We start from the raw sequence: 24546 nt of genomic DNA, 5'->3' as shown, positions 1-24546 counted from the left end.
TCACTGAGAAACAGTAAGTTGTTTGAGCCACAAAGTGTTTTGGGGGGATCTGTCATGCAACAAGCGGATAATAATACAGCGAAGCTCTTGAGGGCGACTCACTAGAGAATTGTTATGAGGACTGGTGTGATATACCCGGGGAACTTGAGGTTCCCAACCAAAAAGCCTGTGTCTAGAGTTTCCCTTCCAGGACTGGAAGCCCTGACTTCTCCATCGGGGTTTGGGGTTGGCTTAGCTGTTTCTCTGTTAGTGACAAAGGAAGCATTTCAGGTTTCCTGTTTCCCCTTTCTTAGTCTCCACCTCGGCTCTGGATGCAGTGTCTCTAGCCCAATATGGCCTCGACAGAGGACAAGGTGGCCCCAACATGAATGAGTATGCCAAACAATGCAATACCCAGAGAAGATTCTGGAACATTCTTCTGTTTTTAAAACCCTAGCCTTCCTCTCTGAGGTTATTTGATGAGTTGGCTTTCAAAGGCAAGAATTAGCTGGATTCCAGTGAGCAGTTGGCAAACCTCTCATGTGTTCCTTATTAGCACCCTGGGGGAGTGCTGGTTGAGAGTGATGTGGTCGGAGTCTGGGGCCAATTCAAGGGAGTTCTTTTTTGGGGGAGGGGTAGCGGTGATTGAACTCAGGGGCACTCGACCACGGAGCCACATCCCCAGCCCTATTTCGTATTTTACTTAGAGACAGGGTCTCACTGAGTTGCTTAGCGCCTCGTTTTTGCTGAGGCTGGCTTTGAACTCTCGATCCTCCTGCCTCAGCCTCCCGAGCCGCTGGGATGACAGTCATGTGCCACACACCCAGCCTCAGTGGAGTTCTGATGGGCTGAATCTCCACAAGACTCCCAGGATGGCATCACCTTGGTGACTGACCATGGCTGACCGGCCTACCAGCGGAGGGTTCTTCTCCCAAGAGAAGTCTCATACTACCCAAGACTGTGAGGCTGCTGCTGCAACACAACACCGGGATCACAGGAGAATGGAAATGGCCTTGGGGCTAGAAAGGTATGTGAGCTGGTCAGCTCGTTCCGTGTTTGCGGGCAGACCTGGCAGGGACGTTAAATGAAACCAGAGGCTTCAGGGAGGTTGGTCATCATCATGTTCGCTGGCATTAGGCCAAGACAGGCTGAAGCATCCTTTATCCATAATCAGACTGTGCTTAGCAACAGGATGGCAATCTTTGAAGTTGTTGGTCACAGTGCCCTCTCCTGAGGCAAGCACTTAAACGGCTTTGCTCCCACATGACCTCCTGGCTTTCTTTTTCCGGGCATCTGTTCTTGGCCAGGCCCTCTCCAGGATGCCTCTACCTAGTGGTAAGCACATTACTGCTGTGCTGTCTTCCAAGTGCCTCTGCTAGACTCGACGCTCCAACATGGCCCGGCCCAGCCTGCCCTGTTCACTGCTCCAGGGCCAGCCCGATGATGCCCAGGTGTGCCCTGCGCATGTCCATGCCTAATCCCTAGTCACATCTCACAGGTTTTGTTGTGCTTTAACCCTCGGAGAGAAGCCTGCTGAGTTTTCGAGGCAAGGAAAGCTCTTTTTTCTATAGCGGAAGCTCTTGCTGTGTCCCACATGCTAACTACAAATGCCAATAGAGTGAAGTTCGTGTTGATTGCATAACTACTTCCAGTGAGTGATGACTGGCTTTGAAACATTAATCTGAAGAGGATCTTTAGCAGTGGGCCCCAGGCTCTCTTTTATTCAATTTTTTTTTTTAAATCAGGGATTTGGATAATGGAAAAAGGACTGTTTTTCTGAGAGAGTAGCCTCTAGCCCAGCACAGCTGCCTACTCCAATTACTTCAAATTAAATAAAATCGAAACTTTAGTGCCTCCACCTTGCTAACCATATTTTAAGTGCTCAGTAACCAGTAGCTAGTAGCTACCACCTTAGGCAGCACATTTTCATCCAGGGGAAAAGTTCTATTGGACAACTCGAATCTGGAAGACAAATGCCCATGGCATTCGTGAACAGCAAGTAGAAAGTTCTGGTGAACATTTCTTTTGCAGTGGAAATATTCAGTTATGGCCTGGTCAGCATCCCCCCCTCTCTCTCCCCCTGGAAATAGCATCCCTTTTCCTTAGTGAAGTTATAACATATTCCTTAGTGTCAGCCCCCCCCCCCCGTGTGGGAAGGAGCTGATTCCAGGTATGGGCACATGGCTGAGGTAGGACCGAGCACCACACTGCTTCCCTGATCTAGCTGTTCTGATTGACTCAGAGACAGGCATAAAGCCAATCTGAGCCAATGAGATTCAATTCTGAGACTTGGTGAATCTGGAGCACTACTGGGAAGAAAAATTGATCCTGTTGGGGTAGCTGAAAGGATAGGGCAAGCTGGTGATGGTCATCTAGCTATTCAGGGTTACTTTTTGGTGATCCCTGAACCCGCCTATGCCTGGAGCAGTGAGCTCCTTGAGCTTTTCAGTTACGTGAACCCTGTTTTGCTTAAGTCAGTTTGAGTTTCTGTCACTGATGACACAAAAGTCCTAATTTATCATTCAAGAATCCAAAATTATCTGAGCAGGTGGATAATGGGCTCTGAACTTAACAAGATAAATTTAGAGCCTTGACTTCAATGTCAGAAATCAACTACGTATCCAGGAAGGCTTCTGGGTATTGGCGATGTTGATTCTGAGCTGAGTGCTGGTTATATGGTATGCTCAGTGTAGGAAATGCGGCTAATTTTGCCCTTTTTCTATAGGAAAAATATAGTTCAACAAATAGGTTTCTAGAACATCAAGATGGGGAAGATGCTTCTCTGGTGGGAAACCAACTTGGAGGCTTATTTTCTTATAAGCTCAATGTGAGTCAATAGTAGCTATTCAAAAAGCTGATGGGTACTTGAACCATACTAACAGACAGACTCAACCAAGAGAAAGGTGACCATTCCATTCACTCCAGGGAGCCAGATCAGAGTCTGGGGGGTGGATACAGACAAAGTAGAACATGTTCACAAATCTCAAAATCATGTGTCATGAACAAACATGGTAGAAGCAACAGGAGTAGTTGGCTGGAGGAGATGAGAAGATAGATAGAATATGGACAGGACTACCCTCAGGCTCGTGGAAACATGATCTAACCTCCTTATCACTGCAAACATGCACAGAACCCCAGGAGAACCCACTGGAAAACCAAGACTACGATGAAGTGGCTTGACAGAACATTAATATACAAATTCGAAAAGCAAAAAAGAAGTAAACAGGACTTACGTATATGGAAAAGAGGGAGCCTTACAGCTTTCCTGAAAGGACTATGAGAGAATACTTTCCCAATAAAGACACATACCATTTGCCTGCTTAGAAAATGCACCATGATATGGTGGCGCATGACTGTAATTCCAGTGGCTCTGAAAGCTGAGATAGGAGGATCACAAGTTCAAAGTCAGCCTCAGCAACTTAATGAGACCCTGCCTCTAAATAAAAATAAAAAGGGCTGGGGATGTGGCTCATGGTTAAGTGTCCCTGGGTTCAATCCCAGGTACCAAGAGAGAGAGAGAGAGAGAGAGAGAGAGAGAGAGAGAGAGAAAGAAAAAGAAAGAAAGAAAACTCACTGTGATGAACAAATTAATACATTAGTTTTTATACTACCAATCGATACTTCCAAATTTTTTAGGTTTGAGGAAAACAACTAGTAGTCCTGAATATTGTGTGAACAGCTGAAAATAACCCAGGACTTTTGGAAAAGAGGAGCAACATGCAGAAGGACTTGTTGCATCATATGTTAAGCCACAATCCAAGGCTTCAGAGCTGAAGGGGTGTGTGACGGGCACACAGACACACTGTTCAAACAGGATGAACAGCTTGGCAAGTCACCCTTTCTATGGATGATGCTTCAGAGTAGGAGGGTGGCATCACAAATCTGCGGGAAAGCAAAGGATGCTGGGACAATTGATAACTCTTTGGAAACAAAATATAGACAGATTTTTATTTACCAGTTCCTACTCAGATGAATTCCAGAAGAATATTTAATTGATTTAAATAAGACCAAAAGAGACTTGGAAAAAATACAAGTGAATAGACAATTGCTAGAAAAAAAGAAAACATTTTAGAACAAGAATCCATGAACTTTTTTCTATAAAGGGCAAGAGAGTCATTATTTTCATCTTTGCAGGCCATATGATTTGCGTTACCCAAATTCAACTCCGCCATCATAGTGTGGAAGCCGCCATAGAGAATATGTAAATGAGTTGCTATACCTGTGTTCCAATAAAACTTTATTTACAAAAATTCAAGGCGGGAGGATTTGGTCTTCGAATCATAGTTTTCTGACTCTTCCTTTAAAGAAAAAAAACAATAAAGAAATGATGTAGGGAGGGGAGCAAGTATCATTAGGTTTGTTTACATAAAATTAAAAGCTCCAAGGCATAAAGAAAGTCTTTGATTAAAAAAAATTATTAAAGCAAATACACGTTGTAGATAATATGGGTACCATATGCAACAACGAAGGGTTGACATCTCTCAGTCTATTGTGAGTCCCTCTCTCCTCTTCCACAAACATGCACAATGATTAAACTTAGAAAAATAAACAGGTGAGTAGAAAAATAGACAAAAAATAGACAACTCAGAGAAAAGAGATGAATGACCAGCAAGCTGATGAGTAAGTCATCCAACTTAAACACCTCAATTCTATGCAAATTAAGACCATAAGACTATTCACATATCCAAGAATCGGCAAAATTGTATTTGGGTGCCACCATCCAGTGCTGATAGAGAGGGCCTGGCACACGCTGTGGACGCAAGCTTTCTAAGGACCACATGAGCCTTTTATGTCAAGACCTTATAGGTGTTTATATCCTCAGGCCTAAGAAACCTCTAAGAATCTACCCTAAATAAATACTAAATAAATAAAACCTACCCTAAATAACTAAAACTGTGGCCAAATATGTATATACATTGATACTCACCACAGCATGATTTATAGCAGCAAAAAATCAGGAAGAATCTCAAAATACAATAATAGAGAGGATATATAAATGACGGTGCATCTAGATGGGTATATGAGGTCTTCTCTAAAAATCTCTTTTCCAAGGACTCTACAAAGACAAGACAAAATACTTGACCGCTTGACAGCCTTTGACTTGGTTCACAGTCCTTCCTTCTAGAACCCTCCATCCCTGGGCTCCTGAGACACCATCCTAGTTTTCTTTCCACTTCCCAGTCAGCTGATTCTGGGTCTCCTTTGATCCCTGCTTCTTGGTTTAACTCTTGTACTTATGGAGTTGCCTCAGGGTTCCTCTTGGGGGCACGCTCTTTGCTCTATCTATCCTTGTTCCCCAGGTGATCACACACAGTCCCTTAGCTTTGGAAAGATTTGCACTGCTATTTCCAGAAGTGCAATATCCACCCCTGAGCTCTCCCTGAGCTCCCTACTCACAAGCTCAGTGCCCTCCTCACAATCTCCACTTGGTTGATAAAGGCCATGTCAACTTGCATAGTCCTACAGAGCTCTCAGCTCTCTCCAAATCCCAACCTCCCCTCACCCCTCTCTTCCCAGTCTCAGTATGACGCCATGATCCATGAAGGTGCTCAAGTCAAAAGCCCACATGTCATCATGGAGTTCCCCCTTTGGACACAGCCCTGTGGGCTTTCCTCCTCACTGCTGCTTCTCCATGGCTCCCACCAGAGACTCTCACCACAGCTACTGTGAGGACTTCCACCGGCCTCCCTGCTCCTTCTCATGCCCCGTGAGAATAGACCCCTGCCATCTAATCTCCACCAAGAGTCAGGACAATCTACATCTAAATCCAAATCTCCATCTCCTCGCAGAATTCCCCTCTCAACACTTACCAGTAGCTTCTTGTTGAAATGTGCACTTCCCACTCCAGCCTTCAGGGGCCAGTAAGCTCTCCCCTGCTCACCTCTCTACCTCCCATCCTCCGACCTCCCACCTTCTTTGTCCTCAGACACACCAAGTTCACTGTAAATCAGTGGCTCCCAAGACACTCTCAGGGTTCTGAGAGTTAAGCTACTTTCATGATGACACTAAATGTTATTGCACTTTTCACTGTGCTGACATTTACACGGATGGCGCAAAAGCAATGGTGGGTAAAACCACTGTCACTTGAACACAATCCAACTGTGTACTAGCAGTTGCCGTGTTCCTCTCCATTTTATAAATGCAAAGAAATCAATGCCAGTTTCCTTTTCAAATGTCTTTGATGAAGCAGTAAAAGACAGTAATTTTATTAAACTCAGCCCTTGAGTACATTTCCTTTTAATATTACATGTGACAAAATGAGAGAAACACAGGAAGTATGACTGTCGTGTTCATCTGCTTTAATCGAGCAATGCAGTTTGTACGCTAAGCGGGCCTCTGTGGACACCGTTCTTACCCAGAGGCCTGTTCTCTGAAGTGAACAAAGGCATCCTCTCAAAACTAGCAGCATTTGTTGCCAAAGATACAATATTAAAAAAAAATTAAAGAATTTCTTTTTTAGTTGTCGATGGATACAATACCTTTCATTCTGTTTATTTATTTTTATGTGGTGCTGAGGCTGAAACCCATTGCCTCACACATTCTAGGTGAGCGCTCTACCACTGAGCCACAACCCTAGCCCAATAACATAAAATGTCAAGCAAAAGTTCAACTTATATTTTTATTTGTTTATTGATTTGGTTTTGGTCCTGGGGATGGAATCCAGGGCTTACTCAAGCCAAGCACATGCTCTACCGCTGTGCTGCAACCCTATTATGGTTAGGATATGAGGTGTCCCCAGAAAAGCTGATGTGTTAGACAAAGTAGCAGTATTCAAAAATGAAATGATTAGACTATGAGAGCTAAAACCTTATCGATGGATTAATCCATTTGATGGATTAATAATTGGGATGGACTACTGGGTGGTAGTGAGGTGAAGCTGGAGGAATCAGGTCACGGTGGGAGTGGGTACATTGGGGGTTACATCTTGATCCTGGCTCCTTGTGCTCTCTCTCAGCTGCCCTCTGCCATGCCCTTCCACTGAGATGTTTCTGCCTTGGAGACAGCCGACCAGGGACTGAACCTCTGAAACTGTGAGCCCCAAATAAGCTTTCGTTCTCTAAGTTGTTCTTGTCAGGCATTTTGGTCACAGAGATAAAAAGATGACTAATGTAACCCTTTAGCAAAATTTTGAATTTCAGAGAATTCATATGCCATAATGAGCCTAGAGTTTCCCAATACTTAAAGAATTTTCTGATGAGATTGGTTATAATTTTTTTTATGTTACATAATAAATGTGTTAATATTTGGAACTCAGTGAACCACTGTTTACCAACAGACCAATACTCGTTGTTTAAAAAGTACACATGGTTACAGGAGCCATGTGAAATGAAAGACAGACCAACAAATTTTAATGTAATAGAGTAAGAAAAGTTAAAAATCAGAATGGTTTCAGATTCTACATCCCAACCAACCTTGAAGAAACTACCACCTGTTGAATTTTGGTTCGTAATCAAGGAATAACCACAACTGTCTGAAAAAGCAATTATAATTTTCCTTTTTTTCCAACTACCTATCTTTGTGAGATAAGATTTTCTTCATTTACTTCAACCAAAATAACCTATCACAGCAGGGTAAGTACAGAAGCAAAGAAGAGAATCCACCTGTCTTCTATTAAAACCAGACCTTAAAAAGATTTGCAAAAGTATAAAACAAGGCTAGTCTCCTTATGATTGTTTGTTCTGAAAAATATTAGTATTTTTCATGAAATATTTATGTTTCCAGGTTAACATTTAAAACATGTCCAAAAGTTCTTCTTCCTTCAAGAGATGGGACTCAGCACCCCTCCCCTTGAGTGTGGACTGGATGGAATGAGTCACTTGTAAGGAAGGGAATATGGTGGAGGTAATGGTGTGTGATTTCCAAGATCACAAAGGACACGGTGGCTTCCTCAAGCTCCTCATTTTTGGAAAGAAGCCACCTGCCACGTGGAGAGGCTCCAGCAGCAAGGACCAGAGGCCTCTCACCAAGAGCCTTGTAAGTTCTCCATCTTGGAGGTAGATCCCCCGCCCTGTTCCACCTGGAGAGGACCACAACCTCAGGAGAGATCTGGAGCTAGAAGCTCCCAGCTAAGCTGCTCCTGGATTCCTGAGCCACAGAAGTTTTCTGAGACTGTAAATATTTATCATTTTAAGCTGCTAAATGTTGAGCTCATCTGCTCTGCAGCAATAGATCGTTAGGACTACAGATAATGGGTTTATTGTTCTGACTTAATGAATGATAAATATTTAATTCCTCAGCTGTGATTTCTGATAGAGTAAATACAGATAGAGTCCAACTGCACGAAGGCTCTTAGGGACTCTCGGCTTTTAAGAAAACGAAGAAGGCTGGGGTTGTGGCTCAGCAGTAGAGCACTCGCCTAGCACATGCAAGGCACTGGGTTCGATCCTCAGCACCGCATACAAATAAATAAATAAATAAAGGTATTGTGTCCAACTATAACTAAAAAATAAATATTTTTTTTCTTTTTTTAAAGAAAGAGTGAGAGAGAGGGAGAGAGAGAGAGAATTTTAATATTTATTTTTTTTTTAGTATTTGGCGGACACAACATCTTTGTTGGTATGTGGTGCTGAGGATGGAACCCGGGCCGCACGCATGCCAGGCGAGTGCGCTACCGCTTGAGCCACATCCCCAGCCCCTAAAAAATAAATATTAAAAAAAAAAGAAGAAAGGAACTCCAAAATCAAAATGTGCCCCTTTGTTAAACTTTCCCTAGTTTACCCACATGAGAGCCCTACTTGGTTCCGTGATAAAACAATAAAAAATATTCTCCATGACTCTTGGTGCCCAGAGGGAGTATGAGTATTTATTTATTTACTTATTTTGGTTCTGGGGATTGAACCCAGGGTCCCTCTCCCACTGAGCTTCATCCTCAGCCCTTTTATTTTATTTTATTTTTTGAGGCAGGGTCTTGCTAAATTGCCGTGGCTGACCATGAGCTCGAGATCCTCCTTCCTCAGCCTCCCAAATGGCTGGGGTCACAAGTGTGTGACTTCACGTCCAGCTAATTTTATCTTCTTAGTATTTTTTTTTCTGTACTTTAAAATTTTTCTACAACACGGATGCTTTATTTTCACTTTGAGAAGAACCCCCACCATCACCCTTTTCTTTTTTTGAGACAGTCTTTCCAAATCACCAAAAGTGAAAGTCAGAGCCTTTCCCATCAGAGGTTTGAGTGGCCCTGGTGGAGCCCAGTGCCTGCCGGTGTCCTGAGGACAGACGTTGGCAGGGGTGACGGGGAAGGTTCCAGAAGCCCCCAACCGACCTCGGTCAGAATAGCTCTTTCATCTGTTTTCATCTGTTTTACAGCTTGAGTTTCTGCATAATATTTCACACAAAGTTTCCACTGCTTTAAAAAAAAAAAAAAGATGGTTTGAAAACCTTTACTGTGAGAATAACACTTGAAGAGTTAAATTTAGAGTACAGAAGAATCACTCATTTTTTTCAAAATGTGAACAGAATTTCCATAAAGAAAACCGCATATATTCTGAGAGAAAAACACAAGCCCTAATAACAAACACCAGTGGTTTCAAAAAAAGCCTGGGCTACTGTCTTGAAAAGAAGTAATGGCCGAGGGTACAGGGCTGACCTGGGGACCCCCAAACCTGAAGGCCTGAGGCCCACACAGCCAAGAGCAGCTCATCAGAAGCAGACAAGTGGTTTCCGGTTCACGGGGGGAAGCCAAGCAGGAGGTGCCAGGACCCCCAGGTCGTTAAGAGCAAGGGCTTCTGGGGAAAACCGATCTGGGCTGAGTCCTGAGTCTGACACTTTGGTCCCTTGAGACCTTGTCAAGTGACTTAGCCTCTCTGGGTTTCCAGTTCCTCATCTGTGAATTCAGGTGGGAGAACGGAACCCGGTGCAGCCAACTCAGAAAACTGTTCAGCCCTTGCAGTTCAACAGAAATAGACCCCAGAACCCAGCCATTCCAGCCCTGGGTCACCACCTCAACAAACGAAAACCTGTGTCCACCCAAAGACCAGCACGCGGGTCCACAGCAGCATTCCCACCATAACCAAGGACGACCCCAGCGTCCACCAGCCGGGGGATGGACAGACCAGGTGGGCACATCTGTACGACAGACCGCTTCAGAGCACTAAGAAGGAAGCGCTCACACAGACCAGAGCCTGGGGGACCTAGGAAACATCCGCCTACAGCCAGGAAGCCCTCACAGTGAACTGAATGACTCCATGTGAGCTGGACTCCAGAGACACAAACATTCAGAGGTAGGAGGTAGATTAGAGGATGCCTGGGGCTGGGGACGAGCCCTGGGAGGGACAACACAGGGGCAAGAGAAAATGCTCCAAGACTGGATTGTGGTGATGGATGCACAACTCTGTAAATTTGCAGAGAATCACTGAATTTGTACACCTAAAACAGGCACGTTTTATAATGTGCAAATTGAACCCAAGCTATTTTTTTAATGGGGCTCAATTCTCTAACCTCAAAGAGTTACTGTGAGGATTAACCAACTGAGGTAACACATGTAAAACAGGCTGCCTGGTACGAAGTAAGCACCTGATCAATAACAATGATGACAATCAGAATATATATATTAATAAGAGAATAAGTAAAAATAGATAATGTAGAAGCAAAATTTATATCACTTATCTACTTCTTTTCATATCATTTCCACATTTGCCAACTCAGTTTAACACCCCAACAACTTTACGAAGTAGAAGTAGGTACATTATTATCATCCTCATCTTTATAATCAGGGAAACTGAGATACAGAGAAGTTTAGTTCAGTCACTTTTCCAAGAATGCACAGCAAATAGTGATTGAACTGGAAGTTGAATCCCTGGAGGTCAAACTGCAGTCTGTGTTCCTAGCCTGGACACTACCAGCCTCTTGGTAAATGTCAGCTAGGTATTGAGTTTCGGTCTAACTAGTGATAGGGGTGGGATACCAAAAAGGCTCCCAGATGGTTCCCAGAGAAGGTCACCAGACCTGAAGAGGTAGAGGAGTGAGGGGAAGAGCGATTCAGATAGAGGGAGAAGGTGCAGAAAGAAAGCACTCAGGGTACCTGGGAGGAGCTAGGAGGACCTGGGTCACCTGGCTGGGTGGGGGAGAATGATGTGGGAGTAGTGAGGGCGGGGCTCAGGCAGGTCAGAGGTCAAAGGCATCAGCCTAGGTAATGGGGGCTGGAGCAGGAGATTTGGTGAGTTCCTGGGTGCTGCCTCTCCTTAGGAACAACTCACACTCCCCAGGCAGGTGAGGAAGGTGACTCAGAGGATGCTGTGAGCTCAGCCAAGCGGGGGAGCTGCCACCCCATGCTCCCACCACTGTGAGCTAACACCCCCCACCCCCCACCCCCGGCAGCCTCCCAAACACCAGCTCCACACTAAGCAGAAGCTGCTCCCAGCCACTTGGGAGCAATAGGCTCTGTCACGCTGCCAGGAAGCTGAGCATAGCCCAGCAAGGTCAAGAGCTGACCGACTGATGGCAGCCTCACACCTGCCTCAAACCCAGCCACCTTGGAACCAGGGGGCGCCTCCAGCCCCACCCCCATTGCATGCCACAGACTAGCACAGAGCTCAGTCTGCTCCAGCCTCACTTAGCAGTCCCCAGAGTCAGGGGGACCAGCCCATGGCATCTAGCTTTTTTTTTTTTTTTTAGGCAAACGGAATACCCTTTGATTCATTTCTTCCATTTTTCAACAACTGTTCTAGACAAATGTTTGCAAGTGCACACAAAACACTCACTGTGGCAAAAGAAAAACTACTTGAAAAAAAAAAAACCCTCCATGGTCTTCAATAAGGAATCAATGCAAAAAAATCTGGTGAAACCATCCTATGGAATACTACACAGCAGTTAAGATGAATCATGCAGAGCTATTGCACGGTGCATGTTCTGGCATGAAAATATCTCCAAGACATATTGTTGGGTGACAAAAAAAGAAAATTGCAGAATAATGTGTCCAAGATTCCAGGATGTCACCAGTTATGTAAAAGCTTAAAAAAAAAAAATCTTTGCTCTAGATCTCTCCAAGTCCACAAATACATAGGTAAAAGAATTTTTAAAAGGCCTGGGAGGAAACACATCAAACCAGCAAGTAATGATCAGATAAGAGGGAAGGAAGAAGGGAGGCATGTAGGAGGGGAGGTGGGAAGGAGGGGGCGATTTGTGACCCTGTACATTTCTATTGTTGGATTTTTTTTTTTTTTTGGTACCAGTGATTGAACCCAGGAATTCTTAAGCACCAAGCCACAACCCCAGTCCTTCTCCCTTTTTTTTATTTTGAGACTGGGTCTCTCTCCATTGCTTGGGGCCTCACTAAGTTGCAGAGACTGCTTTGAACTTGCGATTCTCCTGCCTCAGCCTCCTGAGTCGCTGGGATCGCAGGCGTGCTCCAGCAAGCCCAGCTGTTGTTGGATTTATACAAGAAGAATGTGTTTGTATCTATTTGGGTTTTGAAACCATTTAAGTTTGCTTTTTAAAAAATTCATAGAAAAAGCATGTTACCATTACCACTATTCTGATACGGGGCTCAGGGTAATTTTTCCAAAACTGCCTGATTCCTGACGCACCCTCTTGCAAGCAGTCATTTAGGACTCCATGTTATACATTTAATAAATTGGGCCCAGGGAGGTGAGATGAGCTACCCCAGGCCACAGGCAGCGCTGTGGGGGGAGGCACGGACTGAACCTTGACCCCCAAGGCCAGTGTTTTTTCTATCCAGAGCACATGACAGCACCAAGGGTAAGGCCATGGCAGGGGGCCAGGAGGTACATCCTCTGGGCAGCTGCTCTGGAACCACACAGCCCAGCTCACAGGGCCTCCGAGAAGCCCCTGGGGTAGGGAGATGGGGCTTTGTCAGGGAACAATGGAGTCAACGGTGAGTGGGGAGAGAACTGATGAGCCACCGCCCCCATCAAAAATTAGACATCATGAGGAGCCCACTGAGTGGGCTGGGGCTGCCACGTCACTCGGCAACCACACATGGGAAGGAGCCCCAGGGCCATGTCCCCAGCCTGAGACTCATGCCTCTGTCAGGAGGCTCACCCCCTGCGCTCAGCCCAGCTGCCTCCAGCTGCTCACTTCCTACACCCCCTGATACTGCGATGAAAGGGGAACGGTGAATCCCGAGAGCCCGAGGACCTGAAGCACAAAGTAAACACCGGGGGAATGAGCTTCATCCAAAACACACGGGACCCGAAGGGTTTCAGACTTTCAATGTTTTTTCCAGAGTGTGCAATATTTGCACATACACAATGAGGGATCTCAGGGATTCACTGGGTTTCACTTACACTTAATATATATGTAGCCTGAAGATCATTTTCTCCAAGATTTTTAGGGCACCTGCGTTTTGACTACAACCCAACAGGAGGTCAGGTGTGGAACTTTCCGCATGCAGAGTCAGGCAGGCTCTCAGAAATTCAAATTTCGGAGCACTTCAGATTTTAGATTTTGGGGATGAGGGATGCGCCTCCAGTGAAATCCAGCCCCCCGTGAGTTGTAAATGCCACCACCTCTCAGCTCTTTGATTGACTGCGTTTGCTCCGTATGTATGGAGCGTGTGTGGAGGGGCCCAGGAAACCCAGCGAGGCCTCTCCAGGAACACCAGAAAGGCTTGGTGTTCAAGGATGGGCCCGAGGCTACTGAGGGGATCAAAGGACATGTGCACAAACCTTGGTTGCACAATGAGCAGGCATGACCACATGCCCAGAGAAGAGGGCTTGAGTAGCGGATCCCCCTCGAATCCTTACCATGGGAAGCAAACCTACAAAGCCATGGGCAGTGACCAGAGGTTGGATCCTGGGGCTTCTGATCCTGCACTGCCACTGATCAAGGTCTTAACCCTCTCTGAGTCTCAGTTTCTCCATCTGTAAAACGGGTGTTATTACACATGGCTCTCAAATATCATGATATCTGGACCATGGGATATATTCTACTAATATAATTAAATGAAAAAAAAACAAGTGGCCCCGTGCAATGTTGCACACCTGTAATCCCAGCGACTTGGGAGGCTGAGGTATCGGGATCACAAGTTCAAGGCCAGCCTCAGCAACTTAGTGAAACTGTCTCAAAATAAGAAAACTTAAAAGGACAGGAATATAGCTCAGTGGTAGAGTGCCCCTGGATTCAATCCACAGTACACCCCCAAATAAATTTAAAATATACATATCATAAGGGCCCATTTCAAGAATATCATAGGTATTACCTAATTTAATCTTTACAACAAGCCCATAAGAGAGATTCTAGTATTATCTTCACTTTACAGAGGTAGAAACTAGGACTAGGAGTGAAGTGATTGGTCCACTGCCAGTGTCACATCGGAGTCCAACATTCAGGCTGGTCTAGGCACTTAACCACCCACTACACCAGGTATGTCCACAGGGAGGGCTAAGAAACCAGAGCAGCATACGAAGGCCAGGTGTCGGCACAGAGGAAGGGCTCAGGAATCTCAAGATCTTACTGGTGTGGGTCTCTGGGAGGGAGAAACCAGGCCCTACTTAGTCATTACCTAGAACGGCAATGTGCAAAAAAGAGGTTGTCAGTAAATATTTGTGGAAAGTTAGGAGAATTGTTATGGCACTCATTAGCCAAAGGCTGGAATCCTGGTTTCCAAAAACTAGCCTAAGAAAGGCGCAGTGACACGCCTGCAGTTTCAGCCCTTGAAGCCTGAGGCTCTCTTGACCCCAGGAGTTCAAGACCAACTGAGGCAACGCAGGGAGCCCTCAGCTCAAAAAAGAAAAAGGCAAAAGGGGGAAAAAGTCCAAGATAAGGTCAAAGGTTCTCCTGGACCCTCCTCCTCTCGGGCCACCTGTGGGGCGCAGACCCGGGAACGGGGGCCCAGGCCCCGCAGGCTTGGGGAGGCAGGCCTACCTTCCTCGGCGTCGTTCCGCAGAGAGGCCTCCAGCAGCGCCACGCTGGCCTCAAAGGACACCTTCTTGCGGCGGCCCCCCGCGCTGCGCTTCCGCTCGTGCTTGCGCTTGCGGTGCTGCAGGTCCTGCTCGTACTGCGCCCACTTCTTCAGCTGCTGGGCCCGGCGCTTCTGGGCGGCACGCAGCCGCTCCAGCGTGGGCACCTTCTCCAGCAGCTGCAGCTCGGTCAGCAGGTCCACGTGGCTGGCCATGGCCACCGCGCCACCCAAGTGCCCTGCGGGCTAGCGCGGTGCGCCCAGGGCCGGCAGAGCACGGGGGCTCCGGAGGGGCTGGGGCCTCATGGTGGGACCTGCGGCAGGGAGACAGGGACATGCTCGTCAGACTCCGAAACTAAGATCTGATTATGTCACCCTACCGCCCCACTCTCAAACCCTTTTGAGATGTTCTTTCCATGGCTCCTGGGACAAAAATGCAAATCCTTAGAGTGGTCTGATTGTATTGCAGCTAGAGTCACTGTGGCTGCTCAGATTAAATCAATGAAAATAAAATAATTCAGTTCCTCAGTTGCACTAGCCATATTTTAAGTGAGCAAGCCACATGCTTCCAGTGGCTATCATGCCAGATACCACAGAGAGAGCATTTTCCCATTATTCCAGAAAGTTCTATTGGATAGTGGTGGTTGTCTCCTCTCCAGTCACAACCATCTAACAAGAACCATGAATTTCTAGTTTTCTTATATGAAGTCATTGTACTTTAAGGATTCAGGTGTGTGGGTATTGTTAACAGAGAGTTGCCCACGGGCTCAGAACATAATGGGGGCTGCAGAACCCAGAAAATCTGGAGACTATGCAAGCACCCACATAGGAGCCAAGTCCCTAGAAATAGGAATATCTAGTACTTCTGCACAAGGCTCTTTTGTTTTGCTCATTATGGGATGCAAGTTGTTGTGGAGATAGGACAGGCAGGACCAGAAGGAAACCAGAGGATATAAGGTACTATTGAGGTGGTTCTCAAAATATGGCCTGGGAACACTATGGGAACATCCTGAGACCCTTTCAAACCATTCAGAATGTCAAAACTATTTGAGTAATTAGATTAAGCTGTTATTATTAACCTTCTCCACTCTCATTATCTCACAAACATACAGAGGTTCCTAAAGCCACATGACAGACGACGTGACAACAGATTAAATGTGGATATAGATTATATGAGACATTGCTAGAAGAACCGCAAATTTCCTCCCCTGGGAAACAGTATGGAGATTTCTCAAAAAACTAGAAATGGAACCACAATATGACCCAGCTATCCCACTCCTTGGTATTTATCCAAAAGAATTCAAATCGGCCTACTCTAGCAATACAGCCACGTCAACATTTATAGCAGCACAATTCACAGTAGCCAAATTATGGAACCAGTCCAGGTGTCCATCAACAGATGAGTGGATTAAGAAAATGTGGTGTGTGTGTGTGTGTGTGTGTGTGTGTGTGTGTGTTCACTTTATATGTATATAAAATGAAGTTTTATTCAGTCATAGAGAACAATGAAATGATGGCATTTGCCAGTAAATGCATGGAACTAGGGAACACCAAGCTAAGTGAAATAAGCCAGACTTAGAAAATAAAGGGCGGGATGTTTTCTCTACTATGTGGAAGCTACAGCAAAATAAGGGGAGAGGAGAGGGGGTGAGGATATCACAACGATACGATATAGTAGAATAGGAGGAGATTTTGAGGGAGGAGGAAGGACAAGAAAGGGGAGGAAGTGCAGAATGGATTTAACAAAATCGTGTGATGTGCACGTATAAATATACCACAGTTAATACCACTGTTACGTACATGTATAAAGCATTCATCAAAAACAAATAAATAAGTGAAAGGAAGCTCAGAGCAGAGCAGAGGAAGGAGAATAGAGGGGGGGAGGAAAGGAGGGAATGGGGAGGCCACGGGGACTGAAGAAAAGAAAAACAAATTCTATGCATGTATGATTTTGTCAAAATGAACCCAACTATTATGTATAACTATAATGCTCTAAAAAAGGGGAAATAAAGGTATAAGAATCCATCTATGAAGCCCAACATAGAGACAAAAGTTTTTAAACAATGCCACTTTACTCAGTAACTTTTTTTGTTTTGGAAAATAGTTAGTTTTTCATCAAAATATTGTTATATTTTTAGAACAGTCTAATAAAATATGTTGTAGGTTGTCATATTGTTATAACATATGACAGACTTGTTATTTTAAAGGCCTTGACGCTATTTTTTAATTTCAGTATTTATTTATACTAGGATCAATATTGATGGATATGGTCCACATAGATAAAAATTCTTCAGGATCCTCAATTTAAGGGAATCGAGTAGCCCTAAGATCAAAAAGTTTGATAAACTGTGAATTATTGGGACCTAGAAAATCCTACTTGAAGTTTCCCTTTTTAAATAACTTTAAAAAGGAAGAAGGAAAAAAAAAAAAAAAAGCACACCTCTTGCTCTCATGAGTCCCAAACAACATAAGATCAGCAAAACCTCAGAGTCTGGACCCAGTTGTTCTGCTTGGCAGCACAGACAGTCCGGATTCTCAGACACACAGAAAAGGGGTCTGAGGACAATCACCTGCACCTCTCTAAGCCTGCTTTCCCACCTGCCAAATGTTCTGTCACCTCCCAGAATGTTCAGGTGTTCAAGAAATAAAAAGAGCTGCCCCCAAATCTTATAGACCTAGTAGCAAAGAGAAAAGAGCTTGCAGGAGGAAGGGTGGGAGACGTGAGCACAGCAGGCCAGGCTGGCAGCGGCTGCTGGGCAACAGGCAGAGATGGGCACAGGTCTCCATCTGTGCAATGTGGAGGTGCCGCCATCTCAGAGAGGACAGGGACAGCCCAGGGTCCTTCCTCAGAAGGCTAAACACCGGAGTCCAGCTTCGGTCTGGACCTCGGGAGCTCGCAGTGGGTGAGATGGTTCTTTGGGTCTCTTTCAGTCCTAAGACTCATACCAGCAGATGGGACAGGGTAGCTTGGCAAGGCTCACGGGGCAAAGGTTTGAGGGGTCGGAGTGGATGTGACCTCAAGTATAAATAAGCCCATGGCAAGCTCAGCAGGAAGAAGCCAGCCAGCTCTGGTTGCCTTTGGTTTGGTTTCCTTTTGATTTTTGTTTTGAACACCTTGCAGTCCTTCTTAAATGAATGAAATAAACTTTTTATTTGCATAATCATAGCTTCCCATGCAGTTGTAACAAATAATACAGAGAGATCCCAGTATGCTTGACTCAGTTTATCTCAAAAACTACCGTGCAGTGTCATAGCCAGGAACCTGACATTGATCCAAACCACTGATCTCATTCAGATTTCCTCAGCTTACCCATACTTTTGCTAAAATATTTTTTTAGTTGTAGTTGGACACACTACCTTTATTTTATTTATTTACTTTGATGTGGTGCTGAGGATCGCACCCAGCGCCTCACACGTGCTAAGTGAGTGCTCTACCCCAGCCCCAACCCCAGCCCCTTACCCGTAGGTGTTTAAACATGTGTTTCAACCATGTTTATCCCCTTAGGGTACAAACAGCTCCAGGGTTACAAGGATGTCTCTGTCGATCCCCCATCTCCTTTTCTAAGCACCCAACCCACTCCTGTCCCTGCTTGTGGCAATCACTAATCTGTTGTCCATCTCTATAATTTTGTCATTTCAAAATATATTATATAAATAGAAACAGCAGGTAGCCTTTAGGGGTCTGCTTCTTACACTCAGCACTACTTGTTTGAGATTCATTCAAGTTGTCGCATGTATTCATAGTTCACTTCCTTTGGTTGCTGAGTTGGATTCCATTTTAGGGATGGATATACCCTAATTTGTTTAACCATTCATCCCTTGAAGAACATCTGGGTTGTTTCCAGTCTGGGGCTCTTACATTCATGCACAGGGTTTGGAGTGAACAAGTTTTCATTTCCTCGGGGCACAGCTGTTGCAAACTGAATTTAAAAAGAAACAGCCAAACTCCTCTTCAGAGGAATTTGCTCCCTCCAGCAATGTCTAAGAAATCTAGTTCCACAGCCAGTGTGCCATGTGGTCACTGGCTTATATTCTAGCCATTTAGATTCATATTTTGTCTACTTTTTTAGATGGAATTCAAGTGTTCAATTCACCACTACACGGTATTATTATAATGGTCAGACCCCACTGGAACTGAAGGGCCACTGGCTTATTCTGCCCTCATCTATCAATGAATCCACTTAGTCTTCCCAACCACCTAATGAAGTTGGTATTATTATCATGCCCATTTTCCAGATAAAACACAGAGAGATTAATTAATTTACCCAAAATCACACAACTAGGAAATGAAAGTGGCTGTGAGCCAGACTTAACCAAAAACACCCCGTGGTCCACATCCATCACACTTGTTGGTTGGCTTGGTTTTAGTCCACACCATGTTCTGCAATATCTTAACTCATTGCTAACATTGAAAGCATGGAGATTTTATACCCAACAGTGGGGTTTCAGCATTTCTTAGAAACATTTCAATATCTGGTCATGCTGTGCTCACTTGGCAACCACCAACTGGGGCAGAGAGGGCTGCTCCCTTAAATGCACACACCCTCTGATTCACCAAAGTCCCCAGGCTCTCTAATTCTCCCGCTGACCTTGTCTATTACTTGTCATCAATTAGTAGCTCCTACAGTCCTCTGAGTCTGCAAATCCTGTCTTAGGCAGAATGACGGACTCCAAATAGCCAGAGCTCCAATCTACCGCAGAGAAGAAAGACAGCCTGAGTCTCCCCAGCACAGAACAGGACGAGGAGACAGGGAAGCAGTCGTGTGCACCCCAAGAATAGACACCAGCCTCCAGAGCTGTCCAACGAGCCCTTCCCCCAAGTGCTCACGGTTCAACACAGCAGCTTTCTCAGGAGGTAGCAACTTCTCCAACACCCACGAAAGGATTAATTCCCGTGGTATCAGGCAGACCTAAGTATTCTCTAAGATTTCTTTCAGCCTTGAAATTCTATACAGCTATTCATTTCTTCATCATGATTACTGATCACCAATGAGGTAGGAGGTCCTCAAAAACATGCCAAGCGTAAAGATAAGAAAAATCGTACCATTCATTCACACCGCTAAAGCACTTGACCCCTTTCAAAGACTCTCCCCAGCCATCATCTCAGACAAGTGCTTCCCTAAGAGTGCAAAAAGAATCTGCCCCAAGAAAATTATCAAAAGCATGGGAATGGGGCTGGGGATGTGGCTCAAGCGGTAGCGCCCTCGCCTGGCATGCGTGCTGCCGGGGTTCGATCCTCAGCACCACATACAAACAAAGATTGTGTCCGCTGAAAACTAATAAATAAATATTTAAAAAAAAAAAAAAAAAAAAAAAAAAGCATGGGAATGAGAATCAGTGTACTGTGGACCTTCCCAGAACGCTGTGGGTTTTTGTTTGGTTGGTTGGTTGGTTTAGGCTTTGTTGTTGTTGTTATTGTTGTTGTTGTTGTTGTTGGTTTTGCAGTAATGGGGATTGAACCCAGGAGATGTTGTAGATGCCTGATAAATATCTGTCAAGTGACTATTGAGCTTGTGTGAGCTTCTCTTATAAGATTGCTGCCATGAGACTCCATGGTGAGGCGGGTTTCCCAAATGTCAGTCACTTTACCACTGAGCTACTTCTTCAGCCACATTATAATAATAATTATTATTTTTTTAATTTTGAAACAGAGTCTTGCTAAATTGTTCAAGGCTGGCCTTGAACCTGTAATCCTTCTGCCTCAGCCTCCCAAGGCAAATGGGATTATATACGAGCATCCCTTCTTCTTTCATCTTCCAGATTTTCTGAAGAAGAAGGTGTCAGTCTTGTGCTAAGCAGTCCTTCACATCTTTACAACCACGCCAGTCTCCCTAGTAAACAAAGAAAAAGGTGGCCTCAGGCTCCTAGCCCCAGGCCAGCCACAGTTTGCAGGATACAATGAAATCACATTGTCTTGTCGGTCTGTGGATTTGTCTGCCCAGTCACTGTTTATTTATGGCAGTGATGTAAAATTTCCTTTTTAAATAAATCTATTTCAGTCTAAACCTAACAAGTTAGTAGTAAAGAAAAATTAAATAATGATGGTATTTAAGTGTTGGCAAAAACTATGAGTGACTGACATTTGGGAAACCCGCCTCGCCATGGAGTCTCATGACAGCAATCTTATAAGAGAAGCACTCACACAAACTCACCAGTCACTTGACAAACATTTATCAGGCATCTACCACATGCCTGGAGTGTGCTAGGGCTGAGGATGCGGCAGGGTAAAGGACAGACACAGCCTCTGTCTGACTGATGAATGACAAAACAGGGACACCAGGGAGCAGGTGAAATGCTCCAAGGGTACAGAGAATGAGCAGCCACTCAGCCTGGGGCCTGGTCCCAGCAGAGTGCTCCCTCAGGGGCCCCAGGCAGACAGGAGGCCCTCCCTGCTCTAGGCAAAGGAAATAAGGGCAGTCGCCCAGCCCCCTGGAGAAAGGTGAGGACAATGTCTCCCAAGGGCCAGTAAAAGGGGCCAGAGCATATTTTTTCTCTGACTTTGCTCTCTCCGCCAGCCCCTCCCATCTTGCCCCTCTGGGTTCCCTGGAGCTGGGGCTCCAGGACAGGTCCCTCTTGACTGCTGGTTTTCAGGTGACCTAGTTTCCCCCAATAGACCCACACACCTCCTCCCACCCCTGTCTGAGAAAACCCTGCTTGGTCTAATTAAAGAATTGCCTGGTACTGCTTGCAGCAGCTGGGCGGCCCCCGAGACAGGGCACTGGCCTGGGTGCTGGGGCAGCCACAGAATCTGTGGCTCCAGTGGGATGTGGAGGGGCCTTCTTGCGAAGCCTGGGCTCATCAGTCCCCACGTCCAGAGATGGCCCCAGATGGCAATGAAAACATAGTCCAAGCTGCCCAGACCTGGGAGACTAATATAAACACTCCACAAGGATCCCCAAGGAAGGCCACATTTGGAGGAAAACCAGCTGTATGCAGACATTTGAAACCCAGTGTGTTGTGGGAATATCCAGACACCATCCTGCAGAAATGGACATGAGAACCCTAAGTCCACCGAGGGACTGGACTGGCAATTTGGGAGGGATCTGCAGAGGCCAGGTCAGGCGAGGTCATCCAGGAAGTGTGTGAGATATGAGAAGAGAAATCAGAGGACAGGGGAAATTGGGTGGGGTATCTAATTTTTCCAGCATCTGGGCAATGAACCAAAATAGCTTGATTGTGGCCAACAGGAAGTTTGAGGCCAAGGCACTTGACCCTTGGAGAAGTAAGAACGGGCTATGGAGGTGTCGGCACCTCTTCCCCCAAAGCCTTGATGTAGCCAGTTGTCTAACAAAGGCTGAACTTGATTCCTCTTCCTGCAAAAACCGACCCTTGCTGTCCGCAGAGAGAGAAACAGTCAGTGTACCCCTAGAGACACGGAGGCTCAGCTCCAGATGACTGGCCCTTCCTCCACCCACCCTACACTGGGAATGGAAACCAGGGGTGCCTCACCACGGAACCACATCCCTAGTTCTTTTTATTTTTTATTTTGAGACAGTCTCTCTAAGTTGCTGAGACCAACCTGGAACATACCATCCTCCTGCCTCAGCCTCCTAAGTCTCTGGGATCATAGGCCTGTGCCACTGCACCCAGCTGCCCTTGTTAGGGAAGGCAAGGAAGTCTACCAGGACTCGGTGGGGAGGTAGAGCCAGGGGATGGGCCTCATCATTACCCCAAAATAAAAAGCTATTGCAGGGCTGGGGCTGTAGCTCAGTGGCAGAGCACTTGCCTAGCATGTGTGAAGCCCTGGGTTTGATCTTTCACCACATAAAAATGAAACAAATAAAATAAAGGCATGCTGTCCATGTACAACTACAAAAAAAAAAAAAAGTTATGAAAAAAAGGTAATACAGAATGTTGTCTGGGGAAACAACGAGGGCACGGCTTTGGGTGGGAATCTGTGCAATTTTTCCATTTTCCTTCCATACTAGGCCCTGATTGGCCAGAACTTATTATTACCAATGGGCGGAGCCCAGCCACCGTGATTGGCTGAGGTGCAGGCACCCATCCTGAGTTGCCCCAATCAGATGCTCTCCCTTCCCACTCTATGTGACCTGGAAGCATGAAGCCCAGTTGCTGCTGGAAGCCAGTCTTGGATGTCACCAACACTTGGGAGTGACAGTTGAGAAACAGGATCTTTAAGGAGCCTCAGCACTTTGGCTATCCAAACCAACAAAACCTCCTATATTATTTAAGCCAGTTGAATTGGTTTTTTTCCTTTACTTATGTCCCCAAGTCACCCTAACAGAGAACAATGACACTTTCAGGGTAGCAGGCATAGGGACCCCAGGAGGAACTGTGGCCTATAGCAAAATGAGTGGCCTCTTGCTGGGGCACATTACCAGATCCTCTCCTCCCCTCTGCAATGACCATTTCTGGCCTTTCAGGCCCCAGTAGAGGGCTATCCTTGAGCGAGGATGGAAAGATCAAAGCCAGGTTCCCACAGCAGCCCTGCCCACAGAGGACTACACACGGGGATTGAACCCAGGGCCTTGTGCATGCCGGGAAGTGCTGCGCCACTGAACTCCATCACCAGCCCCCTGTTCCTCCTTAATTCCAGGAGAGTCACTGACTGACACATCTCTGGACTGGAGCCAACTGCTTTGAGAAAAACAACGTGAAGGAAGGTGAATTCAAATTGAAGAGACTTTCAAACATGAGTCAGAAAGCATTTCAAAGTTCACACCGTTAAAAGAAAATGCTAAGATTTTGTTCCTGGTTCTTCAGCTATTCTTCCCTGCACAATCTTGGCAGCTGTCTGGGGGAAGGCCGGGACTGCTTTTCTCCTTGTGTTTCCTGCACCATTGAGCACGAGGGGAAAAGGAAAACAAAACAAACAGCCCAGCCCTCCTCCTCCTCTGATCTCACTTGGGACCTACTTTCTCTCCTAAAGGACACACACCCCCGCCCTCCCACAACACATGTCTTTGAATAACAGAATCATTTTTTCAGCATAATGATGCTTTACTCATGAGCAAAAAGACTTCTGGGGCCCTTGGTGCTCCCAATATCTGAATTCGAAATTATCCTTGTCCCCCCGACCCTATTCTCACTGACTGTCCTATTCCTGCTGGGGCAAACCTTCTATCACCCTACACAGGCCTCCTAGTGTGGGACTCAGGTCCCCACGGGCCAGCTCCTTAACTCTGCTTATCCAGCTGTGCTTCATTCATTCAGGTCTCTGACTGGCAGCCCGGGCTTGGCCCTGGCTAGTCACTGCTCACTGAAGCCTATTTTCAGGACTTTGTGTTTATGGTAGGAGAGGGGAGGCAGGATTCAAAAGTCAAGAGTCCAAAGGGAACAGAGAGAGATCGAGCAACTAATACCCCTGAGCTGTCTCAGGAAAAGAACCAAGCGCAGCGATGGGATAATAAGGCCCTCTGTCTGAACTGCCTGGGTCACATTGGGAGCAGAGGAAGAGTCAGGGTCACATACAGGCAGCATGAAGAAGCAGGAGCAGCCGGGCATGGGGAGAAACCATCTAACAAAGGCTAACAGTTCACAGAGCCTGGCCCGGCTACTCGTGAGTTTGCTGAGAGAGAAGATCCAGGGCAGGTAGTAGACAGGACTGCACCAGGGAGCCCCAGTTCTGGCCTGGAGAGAGATGATCATATGGGGAGTGAGCATCTATCATGCATGTCTGCAAGATGGCATTTGGTGACCAACAGTCAAGACAACCTGGAGGGACCAAGTAGACGCTGATTGACATTTTG

The 24546-nt window shown here is 45.9% G+C and overlaps 1 protein-coding gene across 4 annotated transcripts in view; it reads right to left on the bottom strand.

Moving 5' to 3' along the window:
• Nucleotides 1–24546, bottom strand: part of Ppp1r16b (protein phosphatase 1 regulatory subunit 16B) — a 101799-nt gene that overhangs the window by 58401 nt on the left and 18852 nt on the right. For all 4 annotated transcript variants that reach the window (XM_005329839.5, XM_021729497.3, XM_040276169.2 and 1 more), the window contains exon 2: nt 14803–15150. In XM_005329839.5, coding sequence (XP_005329896.1) covers nt 14803–15052 — 250 coding nt within the window. In that variant the 5' untranslated portion in view covers nt 15053–15150. The remainder of the gene's footprint in view (nt 1–14802; nt 15151–24546) is intronic.

This window comes from Ictidomys tridecemlineatus, chromosome 5 (genome assembly GCF_052094955.1).
Source record: "Ictidomys tridecemlineatus isolate mIctTri1 chromosome 5, mIctTri1.hap1, whole genome shotgun sequence".
Taxonomy (NCBI): domain Eukaryota; kingdom Metazoa; phylum Chordata; class Mammalia; order Rodentia; family Sciuridae; genus Ictidomys; species Ictidomys tridecemlineatus.
The sequence above is the reverse complement of the archived record's forward strand: the minus strand, read 5'-3'. Positions and strand labels throughout refer to the sequence as shown.